This window comes from Phascolarctos cinereus, unplaced genomic scaffold (genome assembly GCF_003287225.1).
Source record: "Phascolarctos cinereus isolate Bilbo 61053 unplaced genomic scaffold, phaCin_HiC Scaffold_5;HRSCAF=322, whole genome shotgun sequence".
In the NCBI taxonomy this organism is placed as follows: Eukaryota; Metazoa; Chordata; class Mammalia; order Diprotodontia; family Phascolarctidae; genus Phascolarctos; species Phascolarctos cinereus.
In genome coordinates this window covers 11,449,682-11,477,481 of record NW_027555958.1, presented here as the reverse complement: position 1 = coordinate 11,477,481, position 27,800 = coordinate 11,449,682, and the positions used below count along the sequence as shown (strand labels likewise).

The window sequence follows — 27,800 nt, the reverse complement described above, 5'->3', positions numbered from 1 at the left end:
CATTTCTCTTCACATTTTTTTCTCTGCCTCTCACTTAATTTTTTTTTTTTAGGCAGTTGGGGTTAAGTGACTTGCCCAGGTCACACAGTTAGTGTTAAGTGTTTTGGTCTGAGGCTGGATTTGAACTTAGGTCCTCCTGATTTCAGGGCCGGTGCTCTATTCATTGCACCACCTAGCTGCCCCCTCTTACTTAATTTTCAAAACATTTTTGAGCTCTTTCATGGCCTGAGACCAGTTCATATTTTTCTTGGAGGCTTTGGATGCAGGAGCTTTGACTTGGTTATCTTCTTCTGCGTGAATATTTTGATCTTCCTTGTCACCATAGTAACTTCCTATAGTCAGAACTTTTTTCTATTGTTTGCTTATTTCCCCAGCCTTTTACTTGACTTTTAACTCTTCTCTAAAGTAGGACTTTGCTTCCAGGTTGGAGGGCACGGTGTCCCAAGCTTCGGGGGTTTTGTGCAGCGGTTTTCAGAGACATTTCTAGAGACCCATAAGTTTTCAGTCCTTCCAAGGTGTTATGATCTAAGGAGAGGTGTTTGCCCCTCTCCTGGCCTGTGTTCTGCTCTGTGAGCAACCACAAGCACTCTTTTCTGCCCTGGAGCTGTGAGGGGGGACCCTCCACTGTGGCCACAAGCTCTGCCGCACTAGTGCTCCCCACCCTGGAACTGCCACCCAGAACTTTGACCCAGATCTGAGTACGGGCAAAGCAATAGAGTCCTGCCTCAGTGCTAGCAGAGACTCCTGTAATCTCCTTCTGACCAGTTGTTCGACCCCCTTATAGGCTAAAGGCTGAGAGCTCTCAGCTGATGTGCTGGTATTGCCTGTGCTGGATTATGCTCTACTCTCACCCAGTTGTGACAGACCTTTCCTGCTGACCTTCTGAGTTGTCTTGGGCTGGAGAATTATTTCATTCTGGCATTTTCTGGCTTCTGCTGCTCTACAGACATTAGTTAAAGATATTTGGAGGAGTTTGGGGAAGAACTCAGGCAAATCTCTTGCCTTTGCTCCGCCATCATGGCTCAGCCTCTGCCATTTTCCAGATGGCCACCATCTTTACATAATCTCTTTCATTGGACTCTGCTTAGGACATTATCTGTGACACCGGCAGGCACCTTTAGCAAACTTATGTCTCCCAAGTTTTACGTATTGTTTAACATTGAGATCATCAGAGGATCACTGAATAAAGCTCATTCTGTGGATTGATATATCAGTCCAAGAGTCTTATACAATCTTTATGGAAAATCTAAGGTTTTTGTTTTCCTCTACCAAGTAATAAAAAGAAACAGTAGTGTTTTATATTCTTTCCACCAGAAGTTCTTAAGCTTTTTTGTGTCATACATCTCTTTGGCAGTCAGGTGAAGCCTGTGGACCCCATCTCAGAATTACATTTGAAATTCATACAATAAAATACAATAAAAATGCAATTTTTTTCACATCTAGGCACAGTGACCCTTTAGTGGTTCAGTCCATGGACCTCAGGTTAAGAACCCCTAATCTAGATCCCTACCTCATCAATTATGTGGTCTGTCTTGCCTACTTATATTTTAATCAATCATACCCTTCGAATGTACATAGATTTTTATCATAATGGTATTTTAGAGATGAGAAAGTAGGTGCGGAGGTCACTAATTGCTGACTACTGACCCTAAAGTTTTTTGGTGCAGTGGGGAGGAATTCTATCTGTGAGCTTCCTATTTTGCGGGAGAGTCTTCCTGTCTTTGAGATATCTTGAAAATTGACCCTGAGTACCTTGGAAACACAGTTTAGAAAATTACCATCACCTTACATGAATTATGTAGCCAGATATCTGAGTCCAAAATATAATTTGTATATATTACACAGTATGTGAAAATTTTGGTTGTACCTAAATCAAGTGCCAGGAGATGGGGAGGAAATTTTTTTTCAGCTGTATTCTTAAAGCAATTATTTAACAATATAATCCATTGTGGTAGGAATAACTTCTACCGGGATCCTCTGCCATGTAGAGTAGGTCAGTCTTTTCCCTAAAAAGTGAAAGAGAGAGCTCTGGCCTAGAAAGTTGAAGCTTCATTGGTGGCACTGCTTCCTGCTTGTGGACAAGCATAAAAGAGGGGCGTGCCCCCCCCCCCCCAATGTCAGAGTGCTGGAGTTTCTGAACCCTGACCAAATGGAAGGACACGCCCACCTTAGCCAGATTCTTCTGTTTCTTGATTTGTTGAGTGTCTTTCATGCTAGGATTAAGTAAACATCCTTTGTTGCCTGTTGAATGGTCCATAAGTGTTTCATTTCCTTGTGATCTCAAATCTGATATGCAGCATCAGCCTGAGTCAGACCTAGCCCACAATACTTTGTTTCCCTTTAGACTTTTATAGTAATCAAACATTAATCTCAAGTGTGACTTTATCTGTTGATAAAATCTTAATCTCAAGTAGCTTTCTTTTTTTATGATGAGTAAAAATAAAACAGTATGGAGGAGGATCAGTTGTTTCAAGGTCATGATTAGCATGTATAGCTATGATTATTATAGTAAAGTAAAACAAACAGCATTTTATAAAAGTGCTTAAGTAGCGTGTTTAATTTGTGGATTAAATTTAAACATTTAAAAGAATTCTGGAGAATTCATGTACAGAATTGGTGAGTTAAGATTTATAAAAACTTTGTGCAATGCACACAGATTTATAAAGTGCTATAATTTTCCTCCATCCAAAGTTGACTGCTAAAAATGTCTAACTAGAGCAGAGTACAAAGAAAAATATAATTTTCTTCTTTCTAGACATTATTCTTCTTTGAATGCAGTTAAAGATTGCATCAACTTTTTTGGCAGCCATTTCACGTATTGCTACTTAAACTTGCAGTAAACCAAAATCCCCAGATCTTTATTCAGGTACTCTTGTCTAGCAAGGCCTCCTGCCTCTTGCACTTAACAGGTTAGTTTTTTGAACCCAAATGTAGGACTTAGGCTCTTTCCTATTACATTTTGTCTTTGGATTTTCATTTTGCTACAGTATGTCAAGAAATATCTTTTCGGATCCTGATTCAGTTAGCTCTCTGCCATGTACAGATTTGATAAGCCTGCCATCTCTGCCTTCATCCATGTGTTTGATACAAAAGTGGAACATCACACACCCCAGGACAGGTCACTTTGACACTCCTAGAGGGATCCACGTTGATCTGACGACTTCGGTCTAGTCATTCATCTGGTTGCCAGTTCTCCCTAAATGTAGATTCATAGACTCCTTTTTAATCTTGTCTATTAGGAGAGCACGAGAAGTTTGTTCAAATATTTTGGTAAATCTTGACGTATATACTCTGTCTTAGGCTTAGGAAGTGGAGTTCATCTGACCTGACTCATTCTTGACCAAGCTGTGATGGGAGTTTGTGATTGGCAGTTTCCTTTTCTAAACATTCACTCAGGAGGCATCCGTGCCAAACTCATTAGCCTTTTATTTACATAATCCACTCTTTTTTCTTTGAAAGTTGGGGATTTGGCCCTTTTCAGACCTTTTAGTGCCTCTCTTTTTCTGTATCACCAGTGGTGACTCAGTAATACCTAGAGATGCTAATCTTTTTTTTAAGTACCCCAAGAAGTAATTCATCTGAGCAGGGCCTGGTAACTCGACCATCACTTGGTTTATCTTGAGTTTTAGCTCTCTTAGCTATTTTGGTCGTATCTTTCCCCCATGAATCTCTTGTTCCTTGTGAGAAAAATATAGATGTCTTCTCTCTGTCGTCACCGTAGAGTGGAAAGGATTTTAGAGATCTTTTAGTCCATCCTTCTCGTTGGCCTTTGAGGCCCAGGAGGTTAAACGCTTTACCCAAATGCACACAAGTAGTGTCAGAGGCAGAATTTGAATCCAGGGTCCTTTGACTTGGGACTCGGTGCCATTGCCACTGCTCTGTGCTGACTCACAGGATCAGTTATTAGCCTGTCCTTTGATTTCCCTTTTCCTTGAACATATGTCTGTGAAAGCCCTTGTGGGCCAAGTACTTTATTGCAGCCTCACCTCATCCAGAGTGTTACTGCTTCTCTTATGCTATTTTTGTATGACCATGCCTCTCTTCTGTAGTTGTCCTTCCCTCTCTGCTCTTTTCCCAGCCTTCTGCATTCTTTGCTGTTGCTCTTTTCCTCTTTTCCTTTTACTGGTCCGTATTTTCTGTAGTTTCCAGCAGTTCTTCATTTTGGTTTGTTGTTAAGGCAGCAAGTGGAGGGCTTTTCTGTGTGTACTGGATCGTCACTACTCTGGGGAAAGGAGCCTTTTCCAACAGCTGCTGTTTCTTTCAGGGGACGGAAAGGAAGGGCAGGGGAGTCAGGGCCTTGAGCTCAGGTCATGTGCTGATGCCAAGAATAGATGGACATTTGCCCTCAAAAGTCTGCTTTTAGCAGTTTTTCTTATGGAATGTATGAATGACTTTGCTAAACAAGAGAAGTTAGAATAATTTGGATCACGGACTCATTTTTCTTCCCAAATTTTTGGCATAGTTTGGCTCAAAACAGATGAAGAATAATAGGCAAATTGAGTAGTTATGTAGACATGCTAAAATTTACTATGTGAAGTCAAGTAAAAAAGGTGTGAGCTAGGCAGAATGTGTGATCTGTGGATAACACTCATCTTTCTTTAAATTGTATGGTATGTCATTCGTGTACAACGTCTTGAGCCTCACGAGAGCCTTGTGTTGTCCCTCTGTTATAGACAAAGAAGCAGGGTCAGAGAGGTTTGGTGACTTAGAATCAATCAGTCCATCGGCATTTAATGCTGTTGTTCAGTTGTGTCCCCGTTTTTGTGATCTCATTTGGGCTTTTCTGGGCAAAGATGCTGGAGTAGTTGGCAATTTCCTGCTCCAGCTCATTTTACAGATTAGAAAACTGAGGTAAGCAGCATTAAGTGATATGCCAAGGGTCACACAGCTAGTGTGTGTCTGAGGCCAGATGTGAACTCAGGTCTTCCAGATTCCAAGCTCAGCACTTTATCCACTGTGCCACCTAGCTGCCTCGCATTTGTTAGGTACTTACTAAGTGCCAGGACAGCTAGGTGGTACGGTGGATAGAATGCTGGGCCTGTAGTCAGGAAGACTCACCGTCCTGAGTTTGAATCCATCCTTAGACCCAAATGGGGTCACGAGGAGTCAGACATGACTTAAACAACTGAACAGCCGAACGTGTGCCTGGTAAGTTAGCAGTAGAGCCCCAGATTGCTGTTCCTATAATGTTTAAGCTGCCAGTCTTGTTAACTCAAAAATGAGATCTTTTTGCTTTTAATTAAGGTCATTGTGGGGAGAAAACTTTTTTACTTTATTGATTGTATGCGTGTTTTCTATTCTTGTGTGTGTTTCCCTTCAAAACAATGTGTTTAAGAATACTTCACTCTTGGATATAGGTATTTTCTATTATGAATAGTTGTTACAGAAGAAATTGCACAAAGAAATGAAGCATCTGAGAGCTGTGGCATAGCTTGCGGAGGAAACGAAAGTCCAGGCCAACACCGTTCCCGAAACACTTTTACAAAGGCTGCAGCCCGTACCATTCTTCAAAGTGATGGTTCCTGTGTTTCTTAACTATCTTTTAAATGAAGGAACATACCTGATGTTATTAGGTAATGTGCCTGATAGGTTTTTACAGTTTACTCCATGACATCTGAGTGTTGACTGTTAAATTCCAGGACACTGACTTTCTCTGCTTACTCTATTTCCTTTCTTACAGTTTTGAATAGTACCTGTTCACTCACTTTCTTTTTTATTGAATTAAAAAATTTTTCTTTTTTATTATGAACTTAACAAACATTAACAAATATGGATGTTTCCATGTACAAGAAATAGAGAATAAGAAGTCTGCATGAAAGGAGGAGTCTCATTGAGTACTTTTTGTAAAGGGCATGTTCAATTTCAGACCATGGCGCCGCCTCCTCTGCTTTTGGGTCCCCTTCCCAAGTTCTTTTTGCTTATTCACTTATTTTACCAGAAAAGTAATACATTGACAAAGAAGATGATTTGGGTGGGGAGGAGAAAGGAAGGAGGCTTTCAGAACATTCATCGATGACTCATGATACTAAACTTGTTTAGAATCATCTCAGGCACCTACAAGCTTATTAATAGTATCTCCGCTCTTTTAGCTCAGAGGACTAAAATACTTAAGTATGAAATAGAAGAAAACTCAAGCCTTCTAGAGTTGACGTGAAGAGAATTTTCTCTCCTCTAATAGTATGGAATGTCTATTTTTTCTTGAAGCAGATATTTACTTTCATTTAATACATTCTGTCCTGGGTTCAGTGGCCCCTCTTCTCTTTCTCTGTAGTCTAGTCTTACTCACCTAATGACCAATAGTTTGGTAATGAATCAGTCTTACTCAGGATAAGCCTTCACTAGCAGATAAAACCTTTTGCCAGCATTCTACTTAAAGCCTTTCCAGCCTGGTGCTGTGGAATCTGTGAGCACTCTGTTAACATAACGTCCAAAAACCAGTGTTGTCTCTATACCGCAGTGAAGTATTTTGGAGAAAGCCATGGCAGAATTTCACCTCGCATGAGTGGAGGGAATGGCCTCACCGAGGAGGTTATGGACCCATTACAGTATCATAGTGTACTTTGTAATTGAGATCCTTGCCTTTTAGGTGAAATGGATGTGAAAAGCAGAATCAGTGTCAAAATTATTGATTGTGGTCAAAGCAGTTCTATTGGGAATGGAGATGTACATTAGCCAGCTGAAGAAAGTATACAGTGATGGGGCAGCTAGCTGGCACAGTGGATAAAGCTCCGGCCTTGGAGTCAGGAGGACCTGAGTTCAAATCCAGCCTCAGACATATGACACTTACTAGCTGTGTGACCCTGAGCAGGTCACTTAACCCCAGTTGCCGAGAGAGAGAGAGAGAGAGAGAGAGAGAGAGAGAGAGAGAGACAGACAGACAGACAGACAGACAGAAAGAGAAAATACAGTGTAGCATGTATGGGTTTTCAAATCTGGAAGAAGGACTATTAGATGTACTCCAGTCCCTTCATTTCAGAGTTTCTGAAAGAAGCCTAGCATGTGTGTGTCTTATTTCATCCCTCTTTCCCTCCCCCCATCTCTTTCTCTCCACCTCCTCCAGTTGATATCAGATCTGAGAATGGCACTCATGTCTTGATGCCCAGCCCGTACTAAGGAGCCTGGTGTGGGGGACCACTCTTCAGCAGCAGCTTTAATTCAGAAATCTGACTGGTTGTGTCCAGTTCCTTGTTTTCTTTTCTGGGTTCATTGATTCAGAGGCTGAGAGGGGCCTCAGCAGAGTTGCGCCGCCCACTCCTGAGTCACACGGGCAGAGTCTGAATTCAAACTCAGGTCTCTGATCCAGCCGCATCAAGTGTTGAACGTTTCCTGTCATGTGAATATTGACCACCCACTAGCTAGAGCCCTTCGGCGTCCCTGCCCTCTTGTGAACGTACGGACAGGACATGTTTTCCTTGGCTGACCACTTGGTGGGGAGGGATCCATAACACATTGAAACAGGAGAATTCCTCAGTTCCTTTGGTCTCAAGAGAAGTGATAGCGCATCTCATCTTTGCTGAGGCAGAGGGCTAGGTTCCATCACCGCCGTCACCTGGTTCTTAGAGATCAGCCGTCTTTCCCCTCGCTGTGTGCTTGGACTTTGGCGTTCCTCGTGTTCTTCGGGTTACAGCCAGTTCCGCTGACTGTAATTCGAGGTGGGCGTGGCTTTCCCACCACATATAGATCTGTTTACTTCCTGTTCTCCCTCTGCATCCTGAGCTTAAAGACCTTTCTCTGTTACCAGCCACGGCAAGTTTGTGGTGCTGACGTGATGATTCTTTATCTCCCCAAATTAATTTTGCTGAAAATCAGAGTCATCACCTTTTCCTCCCTGAAAGGTCTGCCCTCTTCTCCTGACTTTGCTATTTCTGTTTAGGGTTGTGCTCTGGCTCTGTAGCGTAGTGGAAGGAGCGCTGGATGGAGGCCAGAAGGCTTGGGTTTGGAGCCTGCCTCTGCTGCCTGCTGCCTGCCTGGCGGTAAAGTGCCGGTCTCTGGGTCTGTGCTTCCCTTTCCTGTAAAATAAAGGGGCTGGACCAGACGCACTCTGAGGCCAGCTCTCCAGGTCCTCTGACGGAGGCCCCGTCTGCCCTTGCCTCTGCTGCCTAGTGCTTGGGACAGACTTGGGGAAGCCACGGAACCACACTGGGCTTCAGGGTCTTCCTCTTTCAAATGAGGCAGTTGTACTGGGTGATCTCCCCAGCTGCGTGGTGCTCGTCACCCACACTGGAACGCTGAACCTCTTTTTTGTCTTCCCACTCCCTTGCCACCAGCATCCAGTCACAGTCTTTTTTCCTTTGCAGTGACACGTCTCCCTTTATCTTTCGGTTCTTGTAGCCAACTTCCTTTTTCTTATGCCTGAACTATGGCAGTGACCTCCAGGCCTTACACGGCTTGCTCTGGTAGATTGTTACGAAGTAAGATGCTCATGGAATATTTCGCATTTAACAAAAAGAAGTTTACTTAGCCGTAACCTGGAAAGGATATTCAGTGAGAGTACAGCCATTGATTTGGTTAGGTAAGTCTCCCATTGTCTCCAGAGTGACTCATGAGACCAGGAGTTACCTTCCACTTCTGAGGGACTGGCTGTGCGTGGCTATCTGTGCCCTCGTGTCTCTGGGATGACTTTCTTTTGGCTAAAGAGCTGCACTAATCTACTTGGTGGGAGACCCTGGTGGCCGTTGTTTCAGCCATATTGCATTCCTTGGTGACGAGGTCGTAGAGGTCTCCTAGAGCAGAAATTAAAATACAATTGGGAAATATTTAACAAAATACATAAAAATGCACTAGAACACGGATGATATTCATATGTGGTTTTCTAAGTCATTATGTGGGCCACAGGGATCCTTCTCTACAGTTTAGTGGGCCCCATTTCTGTTTGAGTTTGGCACCACTGGTCTAAAAAACTTTCTACCATTAGGATTGTAATGAGACCAGCCTAATCTTGGAGACATGAGCAGCACTGGAGCAGGGGAAAAAACTCAGCCAGGAGGATAGCAATAACAAAAATGAGAAAAAAAAACAAAAGGAAGTCAGTTGAGTGGCCCCTTCCTAGATTGACTGAGTCTGGAAGAGAATGAAGACCAGAAATCCTAGGTTTCTGCTTTCTCCCATCCTCAGCCTCCAAAGCTGAGTCCAGATCTCAGTGATCAAGTCCACTTGGTGGGATGTGACAAAACTTTTCACTTCCCAATGTATCTTCCGATGTAAAGTGCCAACTCTGAGTAAAAGCATGAGTAGGAATGTTAGAGCACTTCAGACCCAGTCACTGTTTCTTCATCATGGTTCAGCCACCTGGACTAAAGTACCCATGAGGTTATACTACTTTGTGTGCCAAGGCTTCCCCTTTGTGTTTTTCAGCCCACCAGCTAGAACATCCCTCTCCCGGGAAGGTCAGGAGCAGTTAATACTCAATATCTGCCCCTTTAGAGGCGTTTTCTGAGAGGCTGCTCCTTTCATTCCCTAGGGCTGGGATAAGGCTCTTCTCTTACCTTCATCCAGGAGCTCAAGATTACTACCAGGTCATTTAGGGAATTCTGGGCAAATGTGTGTTCACCATAGTTATGCAGAAGCAGTTTTATCTACCCTTATTTAAAAAAAAAAAGTAAGGCACCCCTTGGTCCCCCAAGCCCTTTCTGGGAAGGAGTTGTCTGAACCCTCTCAGGGGAAAGAAGACTTACTGGTTGAGGATGCTCTGAGCTCTTTTCCCATGGTGCAGTGAGCTCTCCAAGGCAACAGGAACCTGGAAGCTTGGAGATGGAATAAAGAAGGGCCAAAGAGAATCAGTCAGAACTATGTCCAAAAGCAGTCCCATCCTTATCTGTAAGCCTTCCTGGAATATAGAGCTGAGAAACTGCTGGACAGAGCCCTTTCCCATCCTAGGGTGGCACTGATTCATTGCAGAGGTGAGACACTCAGCCTTGGTACTCTTAGGGTGTGGTGACAGAGCTGTTGCTTATGAGGGGCAAATGTCTCGTACTAAGGTGGGTACTCTCATGGGCATAAGTCTCTGCTTTCACTAAGGCATGCTTGGTGGAGCTGTAATTTGACCTGTCCGTTCTGGAAAGCAGTTTGGAACTGTGCTGCAAAAGTCACTAAACTATGCATACTCTGACCCAGGTCTGTTACTATTAGGCCTGCATCCCAAAGATGTCGAAGAAAAGTGAAAAAGACATGTGTACAAAAATAAAACATTTAGTTCTTTTTGTATTAGCAAAAACTGAAAACCAGTAGAGTGCCCATCTGTTGGGGAATGCCATGAATGACAAGCCATGAATCTAGATGACCAGAGGCACCATGATCCAGTAGGTGGGTAGGTGATGTACTGAAGATGCACGCTGAGATGGGTGGTCTTGGATCTGGCCAGTGCAGGAATTTGATTTGCTTGGCTGTGTGTATTTGTTACAAAGGTTTTATACATACACATGCACACACACATGTATTTTATTCAGTTGGGTGAAGAAAGGGGAGGGAGAAAGTGCTTATTGATTGAAAAAGATTTTTAAGTAGTTACTTCATCCTTTAGGGGGATCCAGCACATGGCGCCACGACCCCCTTGTCCACATGGGCAGTGCACACACGTCTCAACTTCTGCTGTTCTTGCAGACATTTCATCCTGGTTGTTTAGTTCAGGATGGGGACATGTGACATCTCTGATAGATGCTGACGTGTCCATTGACAGCTATTGTCTTTTTTTGGCTAGGCAGTAGGGTTAAGTGACTTGCCCAGGGTCACACAGCTAGTAAGTGTTATGTGTCTGAGGCCGGATTTGAACTCAGGTCCTCCTGAATCCAGGGCCAGTGCTCTATCCACTGTGCTACCTAGCTGCCCCTGACAGCTATTTTCAGTGAGAGACATGGCCAGAAGGCCTTTGATTGTTTAGTCCCGTTCTCTCCTGGCCTCAGACCACTTGGAGTCAGCACAGATGTAAACTTTATCCGACCTATCCCTGAGAGCTCTTTGCCTAGAAGCCACGTCATTTGCAACACCCCACTGGGAAGACTTTGCCAGATTCTCCATCCTCCAAGGTATCCCCTTATTAGACTAATGACTGCCACAGTCCAGTAGTGCATGCTTCTTTTTTAGTGGGTGGGCCAGAGTGGGTGAGTCAGAGGCCAGTTGGCCTGGCGGAGGAGGCAGTCGTTGGGGCTGGGGCTGGAGGGTCAGCTTCTGGCAGAGTCACAGCCTGTTTGAGGGCACAGCATTTGAGGGACCCAGGCGCGATTTTGAATGGGCTTTTTCCATTAAATGATGGAAGTCTCCCATGCCCTACTCACCTGGTTAGACAGGCTGTTTTTTTTACCCAGTTCGTAAGAGGCCGTTATGGCTGAAGGGGACTGTGTGACGTGTGACCCTGGGTCATGTGTTGAGTAGCCTCTTAGGCCCAGTAACAGGTGAGCAGCTTTTAAAAAGTGGTTTATTGAGCAGCTGCCTTGGGGATCTTGTACACTCCCAGTGGCCATGTGGTTTGCCCATTACAGGTGGGCAAAGACTGTCTGTCAAAGGCTCCACGCGGTCTGATCTTTATGGATGAAGACCTCCAAAAGTCGGGGCCCCAGGGGGTTATAAGGGCCTGCCTAGGTCTCCCAGGGCTGTAGCTGTTGTGGGCCTCACTCTGAGGCCTAGAGGGGAAGAGAGGGAGCGGGAGGGACCTGTTGTGTGCCAGGCACCGTGCTAAGTGCTTATAGACACTAACTCAGTTCCTCCTAACTCTGTGAGATAGGTGCTGATCTTCATTTTACAGAGGTTAAGTGACTTAGGATCACACACCTACTAGGCGTCTGAGACTGGATTTGAACTCGTGTCTTCCTGATTCCAGGCCCAGGGCCCTGTGCCACCTATCTGTCCACTCTTTCTCAGGCCTGGCCCTTATTGGTCTGGTAGTTAGAATGGGATGTGACACTTAGGGAACATTTAGCCATCAACAGAAGGAGGCTGCTTAGCCACAGAACGCAGCACTTAGTTTGTGCCCCTTGTTTTAGAGACCCGAGTCTCAGCGGGGGGTGGGGGGGTGTTGACAGGAGCAGCTATGGGACATCCAGCACTTCTGCGGTAGGGCCCCTTGTGTCCTGGGCCAGCCGAGTCTCAGGCTTTTTATTTTGTCAGCTCTTAGCACAATGTCTCAGACAGAGGAGGTGCTCAATTTACTTGATTTATTCAGTTTCATTGACTTAGATAAATTCGTTGGGTTTTGCTTTTGTATTTTTATTCCCAGCACTTAGCACAGCATTCCACACATATTAAGTATTTACCAGTGTTTTTCTATTCATTTCCCCAGATTCAGTTAATAAGAGTAAATTAATGGTTACTGAGAGGTGGCTGGCATAGCAGATAAAGAGCCAGTCAACTTGGAAGCCTTGGCTTCTAGTCTCACCTCTGCCAGCTACAGCTGTGTGACCCTGGAGTTGATGACTTCAGGGGTAGGGGGCCAAGTCACCTGATCTCTCAGTGTTCTAGGCCAGAGGTATCAAACTCAGGACTAAAATGTAACTGGGAGGTGTTTGACAAAATAAATAAAAATACATACAACTTAGGTAATGTTAACTTGTAGTTTTTTAAATCACCATGTGGCCGGCAGAGATCATTAGAGTTTGACACTACTTTCTCGAATTGCTGGGGGGATTTCCTTTTCTCCCTATACAAATGAAATCGCAGGTCTAGTCCCTATCCCTGAATCAGTCTTTGAGGTCTGTCCTTGTGTTGTTCTTTATTGTTTTAACTCAGAAAAAAAAGTCTTCAGAAATTTTAGTTAGGAGGGAAATGATCCTGACAGCTGTCCACAAGTAACAGTGGGTTGCTCCAGAAGTGAGTGGATTCCCTGGAGGTCTTCAGAGCAGAGGCTGGTGAGCACTTTAGGTTGTGCGCAGAGCAGCAGTGGGGCCACTCACCCCTACCTCCAGATCCCCGACGGCTGCTTATTGACTTAGAAGACCTTGTGTTAACATCATCTGTGGTCTAGTGTCTATTTATCTATTTTATTACCTGTTTCCCAATTCCATTTTAATCTGGCTCTGCCGCACTGGGGAGCATTGTGGAGCAGGTATAGAGGGTATTCCTGGTTAGGAACTCATTGGGCCAGATGGTTTGTGGAGCTCCCTTCTAGAGCTCAGGGTCTGGGAAGGCTTTATGGAAATGCTGTCCCCTGAATGCAGTTTGATGGTTAGCGTGTAGGGTTACTTTACAGGTAATAGTTTATTTGTAATCATTGTTCATTGGAAGACCTACCTGGCCAATGGATGAGGAAAGTATTTTTTTGAAAGAGGAAAACAGGCACAGAAAGACAGACGTTGGTTCAAATGGCTTCTATATTCAAAGTTATCTATGAAGTAACTTTTCAGAACTTCCTGGAGAAGGTATCCAGGGGAGGGGAATTAAAATGAAGAAGAGGAAATAGTTTGGTGCCATTGTGTATGCAGTGCCAGGCCGGGGGCCAGGATGACTCATCTTCCTGAGTTCAAATCTGGCCTCAGACACTTCCTAGCTCTGTGACCCTGGGCAAGTCACTGAACCCCGTTTGCCTCAGTTTCCTCATCTGTCAAATGAGCTGGAGAAGGAAATGACAAATTACTCCAGTACCTTTGCCAAGAAAACTCCAGATGGTGTCACAGTGAGTTGGATATGATTGAAAAACAACTCAACAAAATGTGTGTGTGTGTGTGTGTGTGTGTTGTTCCCACTGTGAGACCCCAAGCTCTCACGTGGCCTGTGTGTCCCCAGTGCCTGGTGGAGTGCCTGGAGCCCAGGAGTACTTAATAAGCTGTTGTTGAGTATTTGGATATAAAGGTGGATGTGTGCATGAAAACGCATTTATTAAGCACTGGGAACACAGGTGGAGAAGTAGTCCAGCTCCTGCTTTCAAGGGGCTCACGTTCTAATGTGGGGAGACAGCACAGAGCTACCTGTCAAATGGATAAGCCCCCACAGTCTTTAGGGTGCAGCAGAAAAGGGGATGGTAATGTGTGTGTCTCCTTCAAGGTTCTTTCCATTAGATTGTGAACTCTGTGAGAACAGGGATTGGCCATTTGTGTCTTACACCTGTCAGACTAGCAAAGATGACTACAAAGAAAGAGGGCAGGAGCAGCTAGGTGGCAGAGTGGATAGCCCACTGGCCCTGGAGTCAGGAGGGCCTGAGTTCAAATCTGGCCTCAGACACATAACACTCACTAGCTGTGTGACTCTGGGCAAGTCACTTAACCCCAGTTGCCTCACCAAAAACAAACAACAAAAAAAGAAAAGAAAAGAAAAAGGACAAATGTTGAGAGGCTGTGGGAAAACTGCACTTTGGGAGAGCTGTGAATAGGTCTGGCTTTTTGGGAAAGCAGTTTGGAGATATGCCTGAAAAGTCACCCAAATGTGCCATGAAAAATGGTGAGGGGGCTGATTTCAGGGAAACTGGGGAGGCCTCATATGAACAGACGCAGAGCGACATGAGCAAAGCCAGGAAAAGAGTTTATATGGTAACAACAGCGTTATGAAGACAAGTAACTTTGAAAGACTGAAGAACTCCAGTCAGTTCACTGAGGAGCTATGTTGCCAGAGGCCAGATGATGAAATAGCACCTGATGGAAGTGATGGGCTCAGGGTGCAGAAGGAGCTGTCTGGTGTGGGACGTGGCCAGTGCAGGGATTTGGGCGGCTTGCTTGTCTATCCATATCTATTAGAAGAATTTTTCTTTTTTTTTTTTTCAATTGGGAGGGAGGGATGGGAAGTTAAGAGAGAAAAAAATAAGTGCTTGTTAATTGAAAAAAAGTAAAATAAAATAAGTTATGTTATTTTAAAAAAATCTGTATTGGGCCAGACAAGCACAATTCCATGACTCCATCCAGATCAAAACCATAATGATCTGGCCAGAAAATTGAGGGGAATGAGGAAGTTTGAGGCGTTTGTGAGGATACGCCTGAGGCTGCTGCTGACCCAGGAGGGCCTGGTGGAAGTCGCAAGGCTTGGCAGCCCCGAGAGAGGGCAGGGAATGGAGCTGGGGTCGGCGCCATGGGGGGGGGGCAGGCACCCTGGGGCGGGGGGGGGGGTGGCGCAGGGCAGGGCCTTATGGCGAGATCCAGAGTTCGGCAGTGCTTGCTGGTAGGTGGTAGAGATCATAGATGAGGAGCAGAGACAAGTTTTGTTCCAAAAATAATCCTAGCAGTAACAGTAGCTAGTATTTAATATAGCGTTGTAAGGTTCGCAAAGCATTTTACTTGTGTTAACCCATTTGATCCACACAACAACCCTATGAGAAAGGTGCTATTATTATCCCCATTTTACAGATAGGGAAACTGAGATTGAGAGATTAAATGACTTGCCCTAGGGTCACACAGTCTGAGGCAGGATTCAAACTCAGGTCTTCCGGATCCAAGCCCAGCATTCTCTTCATCTGCATGCCTGGCAGAATAAGAATAAGCACATTGTTATCATAAGAGCTTTATGTTGACAAACTGTAAGCTGAACAGAGGACTGCCCCTCTCATTCTAGGCAGAGAATTACAGCTTAGTGAGAGCTTTGTCCTGCTTTTTGTGTGGGAAATCATGGAAATATGACTCTGTTTAATAACATTTCTACCCATCCGTGGTTTTGTAACACTTCTTTTAAGTGGGTGATGGTAGGCTGGGAGAGAAATGGTGTGGCAGATGGAAAGGAAAGCCCATGTGATACACTCAGATCAGGGAGACCCAGCTTCAGGCACCCCCTCTGGCAGGACTAGCTGTGTGAACTGAGGTACCTCAGTGATTCAGGAATGTGCTGGGTGTTGACTCTAGACACCGGCACTCCCAGACATCATTTTAACAATTTGTTTGACATCTCCCTCCCACCAAATCCTTTACTGAAATTACTGGTAAAGAACAACTGATTTTAGAGTTATCTCCTTTCCTTGCTCTACCCATCCTTTGGAAATAATGGCTAATAGAATGTCTCGAGGCAAGATGGTGAGCCGTGTGTCTGCTCCTGGGAAGTGACACCTGAGTGCAGAATAAATTGGGTCTGTTTTTGCTTTTAGGAAAACTTCTGTAGCAGAAAAACACTTAGTTGTCAGGAGAATTTCTGGATGTCTATTTGGAGAACTAAAGAGCTTGGAGCTAAATATTTGTAGTATCTAAAAGTTCAAGAAAAGTGCTGTTATTTCAAGTCTCAGCCGTTTAAAGCTGAATAGATTGTATTAGAAACCTGCCAAAGGGATTGCCACGTTCTGCCAGTTTGAAAGCCACTCCATTAGGGAGGGATGGGCCAAGCTACTGTCTCAAGGAGGTGTCCTTTAAAGAGATTTGTTGTGTCATTCAGTGAGTGATGAAGTAACATCATTTTAAAGACTAGGGCATGTATCTGCCCTTCAGACTCCTGGTATTGTATTTTCCTTGTAAGTTGGTTTTGATCTGACTCAGATTAGAGTTTATTTAAAGAAATTTAGCCTCTTTCCCCAGATTAAACTATGTTAAAATTCATAGGCTGTTGGGGAAATTTGGTGTTTTCACAAAACTTTCTTGCATCTGTTAAAAAAAAAAACCCTTTGAAAGTGGTGGGAATACTCACTGTGTGTATCTCTTGTTTCATCAGGCCACAGAAGAGGTTTCCAAAAACCTGGTTGCCATGAAGGAAATCTTGTACGGCACCAATGAGAAAGAGCCGCAGACGGAGGCTGTGGCCCAGCTCGCTCAGGAGCTCTACAACAGTGGCCTCCTCAGCACGCTAGTAGCCGATTTACAGCTCATTGATTTTGAGGTAAGTACAGCACACTTCCCGTAGACCTCTTCCAGTTTTCTCCGCATATCTCACAAGAACATAGCTGAGGGGGGAAGCTGGGAGTTTGTAATTTCTCTGCATCTTTTCCAAACTAGATAAGCCCATGCTGCACTTGTTAGGGATGGAGCCAGGACTGGATGGAGCTCACGGCCCCTGCTCTCTGCCTGTTCCAACAGGGCCTTTCTTCATTATTCTGTGTCCTATGACAGCGTAGATTTCATTTGTGAAGTAGCCAGTTGCGTGTGCAGCGTACTACACGGAATCACGAGAAATTACGTGGTCCCAAGCTTACCTGAAGGAAAGATGGTGGCCTTCCTTTTGAAAACTTGGTCTAAAACAGAGAGAAAAGACTTAGGTAGATTCTGGCAAGTAGGAATGAAGACAGGGTCCCAAGTTAGAGAGAAGTGGGAAGTTTTATGAGAGGAGGACCTGGTGTCTCTTGGAGCCCTTGGTATGCTCCGACCTCGAACACTGGGCTTGGCCCCACCCCCCCAGGGCGTGTTCTTTGGGCGACGTTGCCCACTCGTCACCTCTGCATAGGGGCTGTCTCCTGAATTCTAGTTCTGCGTGGCTACCAAAGCCCAACTGACTTTCCTCCTAGCTTCCATTCGCTGCTGACACCACCTTTGTCCCGTTTCAAAGCCCCTGATGTTCCTTCCTGCAGTCCAGGCAGTCTGCTGCCAACTTCTGTCACTTCTACCACCTGGGCTGCATCTCTTGTATCTGTCCTCTGCTGTACCTCCTACAGTGCTGATTCAGGCCTGCATCTCCTGCCGTAGCTTCCAGACTGGTCTCTCTGCCTTCTGTTTTTTCCCTTGTCGCCAAATTATCTTTTGCACAGTTCTAGAATCATCCTAATAATGAATAATAAGCGTGCTGATCTAACTGTGTCATCCTCATTGTCTCCCTAGTTGGATAGTCTAGGTTTAAAAAGATTTCTTAACCAAGCATCTGAAGGTCCCAAGTGCAAAATCAGGCTCTGGCTCTTCCAGCCTCACTTCTCACACACAGATTTTCATTCATTCTCTATCACTGTCTCTGTCTCTCTTTCTCTGTCTTTCTGTCTGTCTTTCTCTCAGTTGAATAGGAAGCTGAAGTGGGAAACTTTGACAATTCTCTCCCATTGTCATGTCAGTCATAGAATTCTGTGTGATCCTAAAAGGCCCAGGAGACGCCTTGTTTGAGGAGAGCCTTCGAAGCACGAGTTTTATTGTATTGAATGTGTTTTTAAAAGTTAGCAGACAGTTCACATAGCAAGATCTAATATTCTCTGTACTTCATTTAGTCTCTGGGAAATTGTCTGTGAAAGTCTGCCTAATCTCTTCTCATGTTTTCATTGCAGACCTCTTCATTGCATGCTTAGACTGTTCTCATAAAGGTGATGGGAGAAAGACCTAGGCCTCAGAAGTTACTGATGCTTGGTTCAAAGTCTCCCCCGTGGCCTTTTTCATTTCTTTGCAATCTTTTCCTTTGAGATTGCTTGTGAGCAGTGAGTCCTGGCTCTTACTGAAGCTTAAGATCCTGTTAGCTTTTCTGGTTACTGTATCACACTGTTGACTTTACTTGTCATCTAAAGCCTCAAGATTATTTTCAGAAAAATTGCTCTTCCCTCTTTTGTGCAGCTGGAGCTGACTTTTTGAACCTCAGTGGAATCTATCCCTGTGGAATCCCATCTTAGTGAGTCTGGCCCAGTGTTCATTCACAGAATCTCAGTTGGAAGGAACCTTGGAAACCATCTAGACCAGGGATTCTGAACTGAGTTTGTGACCTTTTTTTTTTTTGATAACTATATTTCAATATAATTGGGTTTCTTTGTAATCCTCCGTATTTTATTTTATGCATTTAAAAAACATCTTTCTGAGAATGGGTCTGGAGGCTTCCCCACACTGCCAGAGGGGTCCATCACTCACACACACACACACACACACACACACACACACACACACACACGAAGGCTAAGAATCCTTGATCTTGTCCAGTCTGTGGTCAGACACCAATGACTTGTGCACCATCCCTTGCAGAGTGACCGTCCAGTCTTTACCAGAGGCTCCCAGGGGAAGAGAATCCCCTCCCTGCCAGGTCAGTCCGTGCCACTCTGAGTAGCTCTGGTAGGATGCTCTTCCTTTTGTCCAACCCTGAAGTGCCTCTTCTCCACCCATTGCCCCTGCCTTTGACTTCTAAGATCACAGAGAAGAGGCCTTTCCCTCTTCCACAGAGTGGCCCTTCAGATATCTGAAGAAGTCTTTCTCAGCTTAAACATTCTATGTTCCTCCACATGAGCTTCATGTTGCAGGATCTCAAGTCACCTTGCCATCCTGATTGCCTTCCTCTGTGTGCTCTCTATCTCCTCAGTGTTCTTCCTAAAATCTAGAGGTGAGCTGACCGGGGTGGCCTAAAGCTTCTTCTTGGTGCTGTACCCTCCAGCCCCAGGCTAACACTGCCTTCTCTTTCTTCGCTGTCAGGTCCCCACTGCTGAGTTTTCTGATTACATCTTTCAGTGAAGGGACCCGCTCCTTTGACAGCCAACATGGCAGCTTTCACTCTCACCTTTGCGTCATCCATACGTTTGATAAGCTCTCAGTGCCTTCAAGCCATAGATAAGATGCTAAGCCCCATAGAGCTGACACAGAGGAGATCCACATTCCACTGGAGAGCATTTTCCCAGCGGCTTTTAAATTGTTATTGCTTATTTTTTGAGTTGTATGTTCAACCAGTTCCAAATCCACCGTATTCTACTCTTTTCTAGTTTAAATTTCTCTTTCTTTTTCACAGGGAAAGTGTAGATATTTTGCCAAGTGCTTATTAAATTCTACTTAGACGTGATCTGCCACATTTCCCTGATAACCTACAATCCTGTCAAAAAAGGAAATCACATTAGTGCGGTATGATCTGTTCTTGATGGAGTTGGCTCTTTGTGACACCTGCTTTCTTTTCTAGAAGTGCACTAACCATCTCTTTAATGACATAGTCCAGAATTTTGCTAGTAATCAAAATCCAGATCCTGGGACTCTAGTAGGAAGATTCCATTCCCCTCTCGTTTTTGTCGTCTTGACGATTAGTATCTTTCTGATCTCTGTGAGCTCTTGGGGATGGCTTAGGTCAGGAATTCTTAAGCTGGAGTCTGAGAACTTGTCTTTTAAAAAACGTTATTTCAATATAATTGTCTTCCTTCATAATTCCTGATTATTTTATTTTAAGCATTTCAAAACATTCTGAAAAGGTGTCCATGGGCTTTACCAGATTGCCAGAGGGGCCCGTGACAAGAAGAAAGCAAAGCACTCGTGACTTCAAGTCCCTCAGCGGTTGCGTTGGTCAGTTCTTTTGGTGCCCTCGGATGTAACTCATCTTGACTTCCTCTTCTAGGCCCACCTTGGACGTACAGGGGGCAGCTGATTGCTTTATTACGGTCTCCTTACATCTCTTTGAGACCAACCCTCCGTGAGCCGTTTTGTTCCCTCCTTTCTGGAGCCCTACTGTGTTACAGCTCTCATTCTTCTCCACCCCAAAAGACATTTCTGACCACTTTTGACCTTCCAGTACAATGACGAGTAAGCAGCCTGAGCTTATTCTCAATAAGTTCTGCATAGATTTTTTTTTTTGCCCACTTCTTTTTGCAGCAGATGTTGGTGGGTGATCATTTTGAATATTGCAGGGCAAGATGAAGGAATATCCCATAAAATTGTTTCTTGTTGCCTTTGGACATGTGATGAAATTTATTCAGTCCTCCTCAAACCTTCAGTGTATCCTTCCATTTAGTGACAGTTCTTTACATCTCTACTGGTTTCACTGATAGCAAGAATGTCAGTAAACACACACACACACACACACACACACACACACACACACACACACACACACACACAGACAGAATTCAGTTCGGCAATCAAAAAACTAGGATTCTTAGCTCCCTTTGCCCCTTTTCCCATCCCTTAGGCATTGTTTTGTATTTTTATCCATATGGGTTATTGGCCATAGCAGAGCTGTGTTCCCACAGAGCCTCTATGGACTTGAGCGGTCTGCAGAGAGCAGATGTGGGCTGGGCCAGCGCTTTAGCTCTTTAGACTTGATAGGATCTTTCCAGAGCCAGGCTAGCGCTGTTCCCTGATGGGGAGTGGGATTCTGGGGAAGGAAATGAAATATTTGAAAGAAATTAAGAAGTAGCTGTGAACATTTTAAAGCCAGCTACTGATTTACCTGAGTAACTAGGACTAGGGTCCTGCTCTGGTGGCTTATTGTGCTTTGGAAGGGGCCCTGAGTTCTCAGAGACTGCTCCAGCTGATCACAGAGTCTCCTGGGCCCCTCCTGGTCCGGGTTCAGTGTCTTTTGCGGGAAGATGGACCCTGGTAAGAGGGGAGAAGGTCATCTCCAAGGTGCCGACAGCAGCACGCAAAGACCCTCTCCTTAGTCATTGAAGAACGGCTCCATAGTCTGTGTGAGTGGATCCTTGAAATGCTAAGGGAGTGGTCGTTCTCTGCCATAAAGATAGCTTCTCTCGTGGGTTTTGGTATTAAACATATTTAGTTAGGTAAATGCGTAATTAATTGTATTTCTAACAGGGCAAAAAAGATGTGGCCCAAATTTTCAACAACATCCTCAGAAGACAAATTGGTACAAGAACTCCCACCGTTGAATATATCTGCACTCAACAGAGTATTTTGTTCATGTTATTAAAAGGGTATGTACAATGTTACCACTTTTATACTCTCCGTTAAAAAGATTGTCTTGAACAAAAGCAAGGTAGCAGGCGTGGTGAAGATTTAGTGCAGTGTAGGTTTGTCAGAGCAATTTACCTGTGGGTCTTAAGCAAACGTGAGCGTTGTTGAAGTAGAGATTAAAAATATGGAAAAGATCTGTCATACGAACAGACACTTCAAGTGGAATCTTTAATGCTTGACTTTAAAATTCAGAGATACTCCGTCCTGAAAAGGTGCATGATGCTTTGAACACTCGGACTGTCTTGGTAGAGCAGAGTCATCATTTGTTTTAAGTTACACCCTCTGCTTGCACTTTGTAGGGCAAATAAAAGCTATCTTATGAGTAGAGCGTAACTCTCTTTGTCAAAGTAATGAACAAAGTGCCTGTTTATAATGCAGTAGCTTTGATCTTTGCTATGTATACATGTTCACTAATCCACTAAGAGCATTTCCCTGAAATTACCACTGGACGAGAAGACTTTTATAATTGGGTAGCCTAATTAAAAAAAAAAACACAAAACCTGAAACCTGAAAAAAAAATTCCTCTCATCTGTCGTCACTGAACCTAGCTGATAGTCAAGGTTGCCTATCAGTTCTGTACCATAGTTATTTAGAAACCGTGGAGCTGTGGTGTAGTTTGCAGCTGCTTGTTCTTAGACTCATGGTGTTTTCTGAAATTAGTGGGTGCATACATGTACACGTGTTACTGGGAGAACTGGTAACCCCGACAATCCAGCTTGTCCTGTACCCCTCACTTGGCTGCTTCCCAGCAGTGACTCAGTGAGTGCATCCTGCCCACAAGTTCCCACTTGCTTCTTCCTTTTCAGACCTCAGATACTGGGCTGCCTCGTAGGCGGGTGACGCAGAGCTGTGTTCGAGTCCCTTTTACCGTAGCAGAGCAGGATTGGGTGCTGAAACAGACAGCTGTGGAGCTGGGCTCCCCTTAGAGAACTTTCTGAAGTCCGCGTTTGCATTAACAGAGCAAACGTTTCCTTTTGCAGAAACACGTTGATTAGAAAACAAAGGAACACAAGTCAGTTGGGGCCGGCTTGATACTTTGGGTCTGAGCAGCCTCATGGGAGAAGATCATAGGCATACTTTGATGATACAGGGTTAAGTCGTGGGACTTTGTTGTTTCCTTATCAGAGCTGGCGTCATTTCTGTTGCCTTGTGTTACATTAATAGGATTTGTGTGCACTGGGAAATTTTTCTATTGGTATTGCTTTGGATTTGGGGGTGTGGGTTGTAGTTGCCCGCTGGCTGCTTTGGGGTTAGGACAGTGCATGCTTTCCCACCAACAGCTTGTATACCGTGACTGTTTGCCTTTTACTCATCAGATTATGACTTCATTTGAGGGGAGGCAGGCAGCCCCCAAACTAAACCTGCCCAACTTGTCGAACAGGACACTCTATCCTTTGACTCCCTTGCCTGCTGTAAGAAGAGCAGTGCAAGCATGTATTTAATTAACAGGCATGGAGTAAGTGATCCGAAGTGGTCTCTACCCAGTTTTAAGCACTGTGGGAGATTTTTAAATGTTGAAGGCCAGTTCCCTTGCCCTGAGAAGTTTGCGTTCTGGTCAGGGAGGTAAGCACACATGGGGAACAGCTAAAGGAGACATGACCGCCTGTGAGTGCAGTAGGAATTCAGTGGGTCACAATTATCACCTGGGCTAGAAAAAGAGCAGTCTATGCAGGTTTTGTTCGTTTTGGTATCCAAGAAATGTTGCTCAGTTATTTTTCAGTCGTGTTTGACTTTGTGACCCCACTTGAGGTTTTCTTGGCAAAGATGCTGGAGTGGTTTGCTGTATCCTTCTCCAGCCCATTTGACAGATGAGGAAACTGAGGCAAACAGGGTGGAGTGACTTGCCCAGGGTCACTCAGCTAGTAAGTGTCTGAGGCTGGATTTGCACTCATGAAGAGGAATCTTCCTGACTCCAGGCTTGGTACTTTATCCACTGCACCCCCTGAGGCAGGGAGAATCCCAAACTGGTGGAAAAGCACGAACAATGGAAGATGCTGTAATATGCTTACGATGGATGCCTGGAGGACAGGAAGTTAGTAGAGCTGGGTGCTTTAGAGCAGTGAAAAAGAAAATGGGCAGAACCAGGTCTACCTAGTTGATGGAAAACCTCAAACACCAAGCTGAGGAATTTGGGCTGAACTGGTTCGGCCGTGGAAAATTCATTGTAGCTTCTAAAGCATGATAGTGACATTAGAGCAGTATTTGAGGAAGTTGAATGTAGTGGTTTTGTACAGGAGGGATTTCAGGGAGAGACATTAAGAGGTCTTTGCAGTAATCCAGTTAAGAGACATAGAAATATGAACTAGTTAGTATTTTGGCAGTGTGACAAGAGAGCAAAAATGAAACCTACAGACACTCAAAGAACAGTCAAAAGATATTGGCCATGGGTAAAGGGCAGGGCTGACAGAAAGGATTCTAAGATTCTTTGACGCCTCCTGTGTGCAGAGAAGGTGTGAGGGGAGATAGAAATTTTCGATAAGCCAGGGTCTTGCTTTTGTAGGCAGTAGGAGGATATGACACATGCACAAATAATTATGATACGAAAATAATGCATGATAAGTACATCAGAGAGGTGCAAAACATGTTTAGGACTTTTGGGAAGATGGCTGAGTGAGAAGCGGAGTGCCTGTCTCCCCTCTGTCATCTCAGAATAGTGAGAAGGTTACCATAATAGAATAGCAGGCTTCCTGGAGGGGACAGCAAAAACCAATCAAGAGGAACACTTCACCAAAAATCAGCAGAGGCTGAGAGAGAGACCAAACCGAGACTCCAAAACAATGAATAATATTTTTTAAATTATAGGAAAACCTTACGTCAGGGAAAATGGTTCAGCAATCAAAAGATCCCCAGAAATGATGACAACCTTCCGAACTTCAAAAATTGCTTAGAATATGGCTTAGTAACTCAGCAAAGCAATTAAAGGGAGAAATGAGAATGGAAATTGAGGTGGAAATAACCTTCCCCAAAGTCAGAGACAAATAAGAGGAGTAGATCAATTAGAATGCAAATGGTAGAGAATTTCTTTGAATTAATAGATTCTCTACAAAAACCAGATCAACAGATTTGGAACTCAAACACAAGGATGTTAGGAAGAATAACAGTGAAATCAGGAGACAGCCAGATTGGGGGAACACCTGAGCATCTCTGTTATAAAGAGAGCTCTCTGTTGGGAAAGCAGCCAATCCTGGAGAGGACATGCAGTGAGAAAATCTGAGAGCTTTTGGTCTCTTAGAAAAACATGATGAAATAAAAAGCCTGAAAATCGTATTTTAGAAAATCATGTAAGAAAATTACCTGAAAGCCTTGGGAAACTGTGTAAAGTTCAGATAGGTAGAAAAGTCCAGCAGAGACACTGCAGGTCCATCTCACTCAGAAATATTGACCAATTCTAAACGATCAACTTTAAACAGTAGATTTTACAAGCAGCCATGAAGAAAGTCTTCACATGCCAAGAAAAATCAACCAAATTGTGCGAGAGTATTTGCTACTTATGAGAAATAAAAGGACTAATTGGTGTATTTTCCCCCTAAAAGCAGAGAAAAGCAGTTTTTATTCCTTAGTGACATATCCCATAAATATCACTGAAAAATGGATTTTCAATAAAAAGAGAAGAGTGCAAAGCATTCCTGTGGGGGTCGGGGTCGGGGGAGAGACACCAAAGTCAGCAGAGCATTTGACATAAAAACATCTAACGGAAGAGACTTAAAAGGTAATCAGACTCACTTGGCAAGACTTTTGAGTTTTTTTCAAAGATACCTTTTGCATTTATATTACATTAATTTCCAAATACATCCCTCTTCCTCTTCCTTATCCTTGGAACAAAAATTTAGAAAGAAGAAAAGTCATTTCAGTAAACAAGTCTGTCAGCTTTGGCAGCGTTCCACAGTCATGTCTCTACAGTGAAAGGAAGGAGAGGTGCATTTTCCCCATCTCTTCTCTTAGGGCCAAGCTTGGTTGTTACAATTACATAGTGTCTGATTTCAGTTTAGATTGTTGTAGCATTTTCCTGATTCATTATACAGGGAGCAGAGAGTGAAGATTCTTGAATTAGAAGGTAATGAGATTGGTGCTGATCTTCAGAGGACGGAAATGGTGGCAGTTTGAAATATGCATTACTGGAAGGAGGAAAACCAACTGGGAAGTGGTTGCAGTAGTCGAAGCGCAAGGGACTGAGTGGTGATAAGAGTTTAAAATGTGACTCTCGGGGCAGCTAGGTGGTGCAGTGGATAGAGCACCGGCCCTGAAGTCAGGAGGACCTGAGTTCAAATCCGGCCTCAGACCAAACATTTGACACTTACTAGCTGTGTGACCCTGGGCAAGTCACTGAACCCCAATTGCCTAAAAAAAATAAAATATGACTCTGAAGAGCTGTTGATGCCTGTAGTAGAATTATTGAAGTTGGGAAAAAGGACTCCTTGGTTTGAAGAGCAGAGGAGACAGCCACGTTGACATAACCATTAGGCAGTTGGAAAGGACAGTCAATTGTGGGGGAAAGGAGTTCAGTTTTAGACACATTGAATATGCACATGACAATGTGCTGTTGGCTAGAAGTCCAGCTTTGGAGAGTAGATGAGGGTACCAGGGTGGAAAAGAGATCCTGGATACTAAATGTCAGAGGCCTAATTTGAAATCAGGTCTTCTCGACTCCAGGCCCAGCGCTCTATCCACTGTACCACCTAACTGCCCCCAAAAATAGGTAGGAAAGAGAAAAATCCCCAAATCTCAGAGTTGTAAGGATCCTCAAAGGGTCAAATCTACAAGTGTTTATTCAGTGCCTGCCATGTGCCGGGCACTGGAGAAACAAACATGAAATAAAAACAGTCCTTGCCCTCAAGGACCTTACGTTCTAGTGTCTGTTGGATAGACAGTTCAGTTATTCAGTTAATTCAGTCACGTCTGATTCTTCATTACCGTACTGGATCATATGTATGGTCCGTGGGATTTTCTTGGAAAAGATATAGGAATGTTTTGCCATTTCTTTCTCCAGTGGATTAAGGCAAATAGAGGTTACATAGGAATAAGGAAGAAATTGCCTTCCTGATCTCTGGATCAGGGAAGGTAAGTAAAATTTGTTGATAAATGGTCGAAGGATATGGGGGAGCTAGGTGGCGCAGTGGCACTGGGCCTGGAGTCAGGAAGACTCATCTTCCTGAGTTCAAATCTGGCCTCAGATACTTACTAGCTGTGTAATCCTAGCCAAGTCACTTAACCCCATTTGCCTCAGTTTCCTCATTTTAAAACAAACTGGAGAAGGAAATGGCAAACCACTATGGTGTCTTTGTTGAGAAAACCTCAAAAGGAGTCACGAAGAGTCAGACATGACTGAAAAATGACTGAACAACAAAGGATATGAGCAGGTAATTCTCAAAGGGAGACATCCAATCTGTAACCATATGAAAAAATGCCTTAGATCACTAATATTTAGAACAGTGCAAATTAAAACAACTCTGAGGTTCCATCTCACGCCCATCAGATTGGTAAGGATGACTAAAAAGCACAATGACAGATGCTGGAGGGGCTACAGGAAAGCAAGCAGATGAAAGTGCTCTTGTGGCGGTGTTAGACTGGTGCAGCCATTCTGGAAAGCACTTTAGACCTTGGCCCCAAAGTCCCTAAATTGTCCACAGCCCTTAACTCAGTGATCCGACTCTTAGACCTGCACCCTAAAGACAGCTGCCCTGTCCCATCTGATGTTTGTGAAGTTGGCTTGTTTCAGCTCTGGTGGAAGACGTCACATGTATTGCTCTTAGATTTTGCTTTATGATATTCAGCAGCACGTTCTAGTCAGATCTTTCGGGATCCCGACTCTGTCCTCTGGGATGCTGCTTTTCTCTCCTGGCTTTGTGTCAGCTGGGAATTGGATGAATGTGGGATCTGCAGGTCAGGGCCAGGTGCAGATCCCTGAGGCACTCCACTAGAAATCACTCAGGCGCTTCTGAATCCACTTAATTATACTGACGTCTTTCTGTCATTTGCGCACTAGACACAACCAGACCAGCAGGGTGGTATCGAATGTTTCAGTAAAGCCTCAGTACGTTCTGTGGGGCAGCTAGGGGGTGCCATGGTACCCAGAGCGCCGAGTCTGGAAGACTCGTCGTTCTGAGTTCAAATCCAGCCTCAGACACTTCCTAGCTGGGTGGCCCTAGGCAAGTCCCTTCACCCTCTCTGCCTCAGTTTCCTCATCTGTAAGATGAGCAGGAGAAGGAAATGGCAAACTACTCCAGTATCTCTGCCAAGAAAACCCCAAAAGGGGTCCCAAAGAGTCAAACACTAGTGGAAAAGGTACATTCTATACAGACTTGTAGTCAATCTGAATCTGCTTATTTGGATTCTTCTAGGGCAGTTAGGCTCTCTCTTCCT

At 44.3% G+C, this 27,800-nt stretch overlaps 1 protein-coding gene across 3 annotated transcripts in view; it reads left to right on the top strand.

The window, feature by feature from the left end:
* Window positions 1-27,800, top strand: part of CAB39 (calcium binding protein 39) — a 108,220-nt gene that overhangs the window by 64,388 nt on the left and 16,032 nt on the right. For all 3 annotated transcript variants that reach the window (XM_078154649.1, XM_020972098.2, XM_078154648.1), the window contains 2 exons: window positions 16,540-16,704; window positions 21,282-21,400. In XM_078154649.1, the coding sequence (XP_078010775.1) occupies window positions 16,573-16,704; window positions 21,282-21,400 (251 nt within the window). In that variant the 5' untranslated portion in view covers window positions 16,540-16,572. The remainder of the gene's footprint in view (window positions 1-16,539; window positions 16,705-21,281; window positions 21,401-27,800) is intronic.